This window comes from Salvelinus sp. IW2-2015, linkage group LG23, assembly GCF_002910315.2.
Source record: "Salvelinus sp. IW2-2015 linkage group LG23, ASM291031v2, whole genome shotgun sequence".
NCBI lineage: Eukaryota > Metazoa > Chordata > Actinopteri > Salmoniformes > Salmonidae > Salvelinus > Salvelinus sp. IW2-2015.
This window is the reverse complement of record NC_036863.1, coordinates 9,130,920-9,141,726: the sequence shown is the minus strand read 5'-3', so window position 1 is coordinate 9,141,726 and position 10,807 is coordinate 9,130,920. Positions and strand designations below refer to the sequence as shown.

The 10,807-nt window shown below is 41.7% G+C and overlaps 1 protein-coding gene across 1 annotated transcript; it reads right to left on the bottom strand.

Annotated features, from left to right (window-relative positions):
• Nucleotides 1–1,043: 1,043 nt before the first annotated feature.
• On the bottom strand, nt 1,044–9,746 carry klhl35 (kelch-like family member 35). The gene is made up of 7 exons (XM_023967474.2): nt 9,503–9,746; nt 7,667–8,559; nt 7,017–7,201; nt 6,214–6,332; nt 5,802–5,990; nt 3,219–3,407; nt 1,044–2,646 (listed from the first exon to the last, which is right to left on the bottom strand). Exons 1-7 carry the CDS (start codon nt 9,521–9,523, stop codon nt 2,449–2,451), a joined length of 1,794 nt encoding a protein of 597 aa, XP_023823242.1. The 5' UTR covers nt 9,524–9,746; the 3' UTR covers nt 1,044–2,448.
• Nucleotides 9,747–10,807: the final 1,061 nt, after the last annotated feature.

Here is a 10,807-nt window from a genome sequence, read left to right as displayed (position 1 = left end):
CAGTGATTCCTTCATTCAAATGGAAAGTTAAATCAGCATTAGAATAAAATAAAAGGAACACACCACATCTTGTCTATGAAATGCCAACTTTAGGTTTTTATCAGCAAGCCATTGTCAGCTCAAGCAAAACCCATTTTCCTTGACCATACGCCCAGACTAACTGCAGGAAGCTAGAGTGGAAACCATCTCTTTAACAGTTGCCAGCCCAAGCTTAAAAAACTCCTCTCAGTTAACTTAGAAAGGAAGAAAGAGAGTCCTAAGAACCTTACTCTATTTCATAAAACAACCATTTGGTGCATAAACATAACATAATCTTGTAATTATGCTATCACAGTTCTTCAAAGTACTGTTCTGTTTTCTCTTTGATAACTTGGTCATTGTGATCTGTGCGCATCACTGAAAGTTTATGGGCTCTATTCAACCCGTATCGCGGAAGATCAGCGTTACAACGTGATTGAAATTGAAAGGCAACGTTCCTGCGTTAGCGGAGACTGTATTCATGCGGTAAACACTGCAAATGCCGGCTCAATCGGAAATTACCTTTACATTTCTATTACGCTTCAGCACTACAGATTGAACAGAGCCCTGAATGTATGTAAGTCTCCCATTTACATCAATAAATGATTAAATCCGAGTTATGCATGTGGATCTCAAGTTAGGATTCATGTCAAGTGCTTGTTGATCAATGTCAGTTCATATGCTGTCAGTTATGAGGCAATAATGACTTAAAATGCAGGAACTGAAGGACCTGTCTGCTGTATTAAGTGCTAAGGGGTGAATCCTGACTTCAAATTTTGTAAGTCAAAATCATATTTGAGTGGAAATTAGGATTTGCCCCTTAGACTGTGTATAAGCAATACATACAAATAGACGTGGCCACTAAACCATCACAAACATTTGTCTCAGATCATTTAACTGAACCTGAATCTAAATCAAAGAGTAAGTAAGGGTGGCCAGAAGCCTACTTTTCTCATGCTTCAAATGACAGGAGACTACGGGTAGTGATAATTCATCAGAACACTAGAAGTCTCTATTTAGTTCATAAGAAGTCTTGTTTCACTATCTGTTTCTAACCAGTAATTACAGGCCATCAACTGTGGAATGTAAGCCTGTGGAATGTAAGCCTTGATGTGATTCTATCATGTCTCATCTGCACTTGATATGGAATCTCCTCCCTCTTTGTATCTGTGTGGTATACCTGTCACAGAGCACACAGCATTGTGCAATTCTATATCTCCAAAATGGCACCCTACTCCCTATATAGTGCACTACTTCTGTTCAGAGCCTTGGTCAAAAGTAGTACACTATAGGGAATAGGTTGCCATTTGGGACACAACCACAGAGTTGACAGTGAGGTTCCTCATCTGACAGTCTTGTTGAGGTCATTGTCAGGATCGAGGCCAAATGGAAGATAAGCAAAATATGCAGGCTGGCAGGTTCCTAAAGGTGCCATTTATAAAAAACAATAGGCACTCACGGAAACCTTCCATTGAAGCAAGGTCACTAAAGTGAGCAAATGTGTACAGTACCGTTCAAAAGTTTGGAGTCACTTAGAAATGTCCTTGTTTTTGAAAGAAAAGCAACATTTTTGTCCATTAAAATAACATCAAATTGATCAGAAATAGAGTGTAGACATTGTTAATGTTGTAAATTACTATTGTAGCTGGAAACTGCCATTTTGAGCCTGTAATCGAACCCACAAATGCCAACGCTCCAGATACTCAACTAGCCTAAAGAAGGCCAGTTTTATTGCTTCTTTAATCAGAACAACAGTTTTCAGCTGTGCTAACATAATTGCAAAATGGTTTTCTAATGATCAATTAGCCTTTTAAAATGATAAACTTGGATTAGCTAACACAACGTGCCATTGGATCACAGGAGTGATGGTTGCTGATAATGGGCCTCCGTACGCCTATGTAGATATTCCATAAAAAATCTGCCATTTCCAGCTACAATAGTCATTTACAACATTAACAATGTCTACAATGTATTTCTGATCAATTTGATGTTATTTTAATGGATGAAAAATGTGTTTTACTTTCAAAAACAAGGACATTTCTAGGTGACCCCAAACTTTTGAACAGTAGTGTATGTTCTGGGCCTCTTCCTCAATGAAATGGCATCTAACAACATATTACATAAATACACAACTGACAAGGCGTTGAAGCAACAACCTCAAAACGTGAGGTCTGAGGCGTATCTTGTCACCTCTTATCACTCTTGTGGTCTATAGATGGGGGATGGAGTTGTAAGTACTTTCATCCAATAGTAGCAGGCTATGGGAACATGATTCAGTCAACTGCCTATCATCAGGCAGCAGCCCAGGTTCTGGGGTGAAGTTTCCCCTAGGTACAGAGCTAGGATCAGCTTCTCCTCACCCAATACTAACTTTAACCATTAGTATAACTGACCCATGATCAGCGTCTAATGGCAACTTCCACCTACACTTCAGTGTGTCTTCTTTGGTGGCCACTGGGTGACAGTGACACAACCGTGGTAGCTGACACTGCGTGACATGGGCTTCTCGTCTGTCAGCTTGCCGCTCTCAGGACAGTAGGCCCAAACCTGGTCGGTGGCCGAGGCACAACTATCTCTCCCCCCGACGATGTAGACCTTCCCCTCACACACAGTCAGGCCACAGCTCTCCTGATAGACAGACACAGAGACATAAGGGTCAGGGGCCTTATTCATAAAGCGTCTCAGAGTAGGAGTGCTGATCTAGGATCAGGTCGCCCCTGTCCCTGTGATCTTGTTCATTATGTTCCAAAAGATAAAACTGATCCTAGATCAGCACACCTACTCTGAAAAGCTTCATGAAAACCATCCCAGGTTTCCTTTCCTTGGATAATAGGTAATTTGGAACTTCCTGACTGAATGAATTTCAACCCATACAAGCCAAACTAATATGTGACAGGCAGCTCCAAAATCATGTGGCTTTAGAAGCTTTACACCCTACAAATGATAAATGAATGGCCTACTGCTCCTCAACTCCTGTTTCTTCTCATATGTGGCCAAATCAGAAATTATAATCACATTCTCTGTACACAGGTGTCTATACAGGTGTCTACATGGGGGTTGTTTTTGTTGTGATTTCAACAATTGTGATTGTAAATCCTTATCTGGCAACTGACAAACAGGAGTTGTCAAAAGCAAAGTGATTTCCCTATTTTATGTAACCCACTGGTTACACATACTAGTTTAGTATTAAATTCACTTACCAGTTTCATTGGCAAGTCCACCACTTTGCTCCAGTTGTCTGTCTTTGGTGTGTAGCTGTAAATCTGGTCCAGGAGGCCTCCCACCACATAGATGGTGTTATTGTGTGCGGTGGCATTGATGCATCTCTGAGAGAAGGGACAGGATGACACATACCGCCATTGGTCCTCTTCTGTGCTATAGCACTGAACCTGCATGGACCATAGAATTACATTTAGAACATACACTATGACCAAAAGTGGTCAATGGAAACCCATTTCATTAAGCTCCTGACGAACAGTTCTTGTGCTGACGTTGCTTCCAGAGGCAGTTTGGAACTTGGTAGTGAGTGTTGCAACTGAGCGAGGACAGACTATTTTTACTCGCTACGCACTTCAGCACTCTGGTGTCCCGTTCTGTGAGCTTGTCTACCACTTCGCGGTTGAGCCGTTGTTGCTCCTAGACATTTCCACTTCACAATAACAGCACTTACAGTTGACCGGAGCAGCTCTAGCAGGGCAGAAATTTGATGATCTGATATGTTGGAAACGTGGCATCCTAGGACGGTGCCACGTTGAAAATCACTGATCTCTTCAGAGGGGTCATTCTACTGCCAATGTTTGTCTATGAAGATTGCATGGCTGTGTACTCGATTTTATACACCTGTCAGCAACGGGTGTGGCTGAAATAGCCGAATCCACTCATTTGAAGGGGTGTCCAAATACTTTTGTATATATATTGTATAAAACAATAGGATCTCTATGGTATGGACAGCACAAGCAGGGTTGTTTAAGAGAAGGTTAAACAAAAAATTAGGTGTGCTAGAGATATAGAGATCACATATTAGGGATTACATTTTTTTTTAAACGTATGCATGTGTATATAAATAGCAAATTTTCCCTTTATTATGTATTATTAGACATTTAGTATGCCTTTAAAGGGTTTTCTTATAATACATTACTTTTGGGGATGGTTTCCTGATTACAGATTAAGGCTAGTCTAGGAGTAAAACGAATTCTCAATGGAGAATCTCTATTGAAACTGCTTTTTAGTCCAGGACTATTCTGTGTCTGGGAAACTGGCCTAAAATGCACTGAACCTCTATGGACAGTAAAAGTAGGGTCTTGTAAGAAATGGCTAAACACTACATTTGACTAATACTACAGTATTGTGTGTGGCTTCCACATCAGCAGAACAACAGCAGATCCACTCGACACAAATAGTGTGTCTGTTTTGTATGCAAATACTAAATGAGGGGGTTCTTAATGGAGTATGATAGTATTGACAGTTTGGAATGCTGCTGGTTTCCTAGAATCCATTCTAAGAATCGTGTTAAGGCAAGCCCTAAGGCACAAAAGAAAAGCATCTTTTGATCTTCAGAATTTGGTTATAGCCTACAGTCCAATGAGCATTACAGTATAGAGAACATCTTCAAATGGACAACAAGATGTAACATGAAAGTAAGTAATGTGATTCTGAAGGTGTTCTTTGGAAAAGGTCACTTCCATGACCACTTCCACAAAACTTTCCAAGAAATTCCACAAAAGCAAAGCAAGGCTCTCTATGTCAGAATTTAAGAACCTTGGTTGACATTTAATATATCTACATCGGGAGTACTTGTCATTCCATAATCCAGCTAGTGTTTGTTTAAACCGTTGTCTAAGTGCGGTGTAGGCTAGAATATTTATTTTAATTTTATTTAACCTTTACTTAACTAGGCAAGTCAGTTAAGAACAAATTCTTATTTCACAATGATGGCCTACCCCGACCAAATCCTCCCCTAACCGGACGACGCTGGGCCAATAACGATGCTGGGCCAATAACAACAACACGTGCTGGTAGATGATGAAATGTCAACTATATTGCTATTCTGTTCTTAAACTTTAACCGTGATTTCATGATACGTGTGAAGTAAAGCAAATCGCTTTAATGTAATAGTTTACCTCAACTCTCAATACCCTTTTCACACTACCATACCACCCAAACCGTACTGTGCTGGCTCAGGTATTTTCGTTTCTTTTCACACATGGTTCCAGCAACTATGGTGGATGCGTAACTCAGTTCGCCTCAGTTCAGTATTCTGAAAGGGTAATCTAACCTCTACTGTATGCCTGACCCGTTTCGGTGGGAAATTTCCCATAGGTACAGATCTTTTGCCCGTGCTACAGATGCCTATATTGGTCCATTAATACAGGACTAGTAAAGGCCCAGTATATAAATATAAAATACATTATTAATGTATATATTTTTATTACGATTTTTCACAGGGGATGCAGCATCCTCAGCACCCCTACTTCCTGCGGCTATGTCATGAAATTGCACAAGTGGGGGGGTGGGCATTTCCTCTTTTGTTCTCTATTGCTCCTCTATTGTTCCTCAAGCGAGGAGGCCGATGGCATAACGGAATCCCATCAGACTAACTCCTTGAATACCCTACTCCTTGAAGTTTGCAGTGTACTTTCATGTATTTATATTTGTGATATCGCTTTTCAACATTAAAAGTAAAAAAAATTGCTGGAGGGGGTCTATTAGTGGGGGAAATGCAAAACTGACCCATGATCAGCGTCTAGGGGCAATTTCGCTCTACACCACAGATTCCAGCTCACCTTGTTGGTATTGCAGTCATTGTTCACGGCCCCACCAATGACGTAGAGCTTGCCAGCGCAGCCCACAAGAGCCGCTGAGCTCACGGCCAGCAGTAAAGGGGCTACAGTCCGCCACTGGTTGTCGTAGACGCTGTAGCACTCCACATTGGACAAGCGCTCCAGCCCGTTGAAGCCTCCCACTGCATACAGCTACAACCACAAACACACGCACACAGCTTAACTCAGTACAATTCTTATTCTACCCAGTCTATGGTCAAATTGCAAACCAGCCTGCTCGGACTCTACAAATATTCATTATGGAAGAAATCCTAAGCGCTCACAATGCTGACTTTGACTTAATCACAAATGTATGTCAATTATTATGGGGCTTTGTATCCACAAAGGGAGGCAACTGGAACAAAGGCAGGCTCACCTTTCCAAGCAGAGCAGCCATCTTGTGCCTCCACCTGGCCTTGGCCAAGGAGGCGACGCGAACCCAGTGGTCCACCTGGGGCATGTACTTCCACACATCCGAGCTATTCAACTGGCCTCCTGCAGAACGATACAATCAAGTCAGGGTCAATATGAAGGCTATCAAGCATCTCAGAGTAGGAGTGCTCATCTAAGATCAGTTTTGCCATTTAGATCACAATGAATAAGATTTAATGGACACTCCTACTCTGAGACTCGTGATACATATAGCCCCATATTTCAGAACTGAGACAGTGGCCATGTTTAATAACTTTCAAAAATGCCACTGTATTCCCTTGCCTTGGGTTTTCTTATAGGCTTTGGACATGCCTGTCTGGGTAAATAAATCTAGAGCAGAGATGCTATGGAAAAGTAGTTAAAGACAAACCACATTGAAGAAAAACATGCATTTCCCTTTGAATAAGCAGAAGCTCTGTCAGTTGACAGTAGAACTGACGTAAGGTGTAAAAACAGGTTTGACAGCAATGTGCTTTGCACAATAACAAACATGGCTTGTTCACAGCTATTGCCCTGATAAAGTATGAATAGCTTATTATCTAGGGGACAGTTCCTAAACATCTACCATTACATAATACAAATAATTTGGTAGCACTTTACATTACAGCATGGGATAAAGTTGTAATAACATGGTAATAGTATGTTCACAAGTAATTGTCAAAGATAAAATACTAATATAAACCTATAGTAATATGCACCATCTTCTCATCTTGTGACGATCAACATTTCCTTATAACAGTGGCACACCTGACACGTATACTTCATTCTGCAGCTCACAACTGGCAAACTCGGACTTAGAGTATCCTGGGATGGTGGCACCGGGCACCCACTCTTTGGTGTAAGGGTTGAATTTCTCAGTGAAGGACAGTCTGGAGAAGCCGTTTCTGTCACAGCCTCCGATCACCACGATGACCTCCGCTCTCCCCATGCACCTGAGCACAGACAGACCGACAGAGTGAATATATTTGAACTGAAAAACTGAGAACAAACTGGACAACAATACAGACTCCCTGAATATGTACTAGTACTTTTACAAATTAATGTGACTATTAGTGATATGAGTCTACAGCAGAGAGACATACCAGAACTGTATTTTCGCTCATAGAAGAATTCCCTCTTCTCTCTCCTTTACTTTGTTTTGTTTTCAGGTTAGAAAAAGGGTAGCAAAATCCTGGTCCTGAAAGAAGCTATGTTCCAGCCTAGCACTTGATTTAACCAAATAGTTTATCATCAATACTTTAATTAGCTGAACTAAATGTGTTTGCATTGGGCTGGGAAAAAAGCCTCCACACCCTGTAGCGATTCAGGACCAGTGTTAGCGACCACTATAGAGCATTATTGTACATACATACATAAGGCTGGCTGATGTTTTTGACACCAATGGCTTTAATACTGACTTTCTCGGTCTGGTCCGCACAGAGTCCACTTCCCTCCCCAGGACATGGTACATCCTGGCCTCCTGCAGCAGTGGCCGGCACTCCCTGCAGTCCTGGACCAGGTCGTCCGACTCTATCACATTGACGAAGAAAACAGGGTCCACCAGAGGCAGACGCACCAGCTCCAACAGCTCCTGGAGGGCCCCTTTCCTTTCTGTGGGCACGTGGTGCACCCATTTCAGCACTGCCTCCACCAACACCTCCTCCTTGTCCACCTGGAGTTGCTCGCTGGTCAGAAGCTCCACCACACGCTCTTTGGCTAAGCTCAGGAACTCTTCGTGCTTGTAGACCTCCACAAAGTCCCTGTACAACATAGTCTGGCACTTGTCTGCCAGAGGCGTGATGAGGTACGAGCTAGCGAAGTCCATGATGCCTAGGCAGTTGGAGTGGTCCATACGCTCCTCCAGGAACTGCACACACGCCTTGCTGAGCACGCTGACACCCAGCATGTCGGCGGCGCCGAACACGCTTCCCACGTTGGCCTCATCCAGCGCCGCCTTGCCCTCATACACGAAGTTGAGCACCGTCTCCATGGTGGAGGCACCTATGCCCTGGATGCGCACCAGCTGCTGGCGGCTCTCGCGCAGCTGCCCGTTGAACATCGTGCGGAAGTAGATGCTGCCGGCGCTGAGGATGGCGCGGTGGCATGGGAACTCACTGCTGTCCACCTGTAGGACCATGTCGGTGAAGGTGCCGCTGCGGCGGTAGACGTTGAGCACCTGGAGGATCTGTTCTGCGTGGCGTGGGCCCTCGCAGAAGCTCATCTCTTTCCACTGGGGTTGTTGGTCGCCCTGAGGCAGAGGTTGAGGCTCGCCAGCACTTCCAAACCCCATGGCGAGGAATGGACGAGGGAGCTGGAGGGAGGGAGAGAGAAAGAGTGAGGGAAGATGAGACTAGAGAAAGGCTTAAAATTATTGGATTAATTAATGTTGTACAGTTCTAGGTCTAATCTATTTTTTTTTCATTTGGTGTTAAGACTTCGACATTGAATAAAGCTGATTTTAACATTTGAATTAAAGTGAAATCTGACTTTGATTTTATGGTGAACTATCCCTTTCATTGCATATGCTTTATAATTAAAGTCCCTTTTGCAATGTTAAAAAAAAATTGTACACAGAATAAGACCAGATACCCCATAAGAAAACTATTGCCACTGTAGCATACATTTTATGGTTGCTCGTTTTGAATTGGTAGACGATTGCGCACCGATAACACAATAATAAGCCCTCTACATGCACAGGCGGCACAGCATGAAATTTGATAGCCATGCACAGCAGCTGCTCCCTGCACGATAATATCACGGCGGGGACAGCCAATCAGCCTTCCAGGCAGCATGCGCTGTTATGGTTCTGATCCACACCCTTTGTCAATCTATTGAGAAAAAAACGTGTATAGGCTATACAGCATTCACAACCTGGTCGTTGGCTTTTTTTGAATGTGGTATATAAAAAGTAAAAATCCAAACGGAGTGTTTTCTTTATTTTGTACTATCATGAAATAATAGGCTATTTACTTATTGACTGGAACAAACGTATTATTTGAATACAAATAAGATTAAACATACACTGCATAATACGAAACTATGGTTTGTTGTTCAGATAATTCATATTTTCCATAAAAAAAATTACATTAGCCTACAATATAACTGTTTTCCAAATAAGTGTTTCTTTGGTTAAACTAGACACTCACATGCAAACTTATTTTCTGGAAAAAAATAGGCTAGACCTAAATGAATACAATAAGGTAATAAACGAAAAATCAGCCATGCACAATAGCACAAAATATTATAAAATGTACCTTCAAGACTTCACCTGGCATGGATGGGAAATTAGGCTATGTTGCCTAAAACCAATAACGGTCGATCATTCACCGACAAGAGCAACTGTTCAGGTATCCTACAAAGGAAGTTACACACTAGGCTTTTTATATGATTGCCGACAGGGAAGATGCGAATACAGAAGATAAACAATAACCTGAAGTTCACGTGAGGTATCCTGTGCAATAATAACCGTTGCCTAGCCTACCTGTCTCGACCACTGAGGTAGCGACTGAAAGAAAGGGGGAGGAGCGTGGACAGCATCAGTTATGTCCAACAAACACAAAGGGGATAAATTATTTGGCTATGCCAGTAGGTCTACTGTGTAATTAGACGTATATTACCCCACCCCCTTGTTACCCAGACCCAGTGCTTTTCACAGCCTACACAAAGCAGATGATTTCAGGTTTGTCTGAAAGGGGCCATCAGAGGTAGGCCTATTCCTGTTTTTTGGTTGCAAATCACATTTCTCTATGATTTAATAAAATATTATATGATATTCTATTTCATTCTATTATATTACATTCTTCTAAGACCTGAGTAGGGCTCCATGGAGGTGTTTATTGATGTGTGCCTCTCCTCTGATCCTGTGCCCCTATAGGCATACAAAATAATAATAATAATAGTAATTGTATTTCATTTGTATAGCGCTTCTCATTACAAAAATAATCTCAAACTGCATGAAAAGCAAAAAATACAAAAAACAAATATATATTGATAAGATGGAAATTGAATGTCTCTGGTCAGCTTCAGATGATGGAAAGGGAGTTGATGCAGTTTGGGTTGGAAAAGGTTTTAAATAGTTTTAAATTAGAGTTTTAAATGTTATTTAAAACTAAAAGCACATTATTGTACAATAAACATAATGATATCACCTCTATAATATCACTAGATTTTTTTGCAAAAATAAATAATAATAAAAAACAGAAAAACCTTATTTACATAAGTATCCAGACTCTTTGCTATGAGACTCAAAATTGAGCTCAGTTGCATCCTGTTTCCATTGATCATCCTTCAGATGTTTCCACAACCTGATTGGAGTCCACCTGTGGTAAATTCAATTGATTGGACATGATTTGGAAAGGCACACACCTGTCTATATAAGGTCCCACAGTTGACAGTGCATGTCAGAACAAAAACCAATCCATGAGGTCGAAGGAATTGTCTGTAGATCTCCAAGACAAGATTGTGTTGAGGCACAGATCTGGGGAAGGGTACCAAACAAATTCTGCAGCATTGAAGGACCCCAAGAACACAGTGGCCTCCATCATTCTTAAATTATCAAA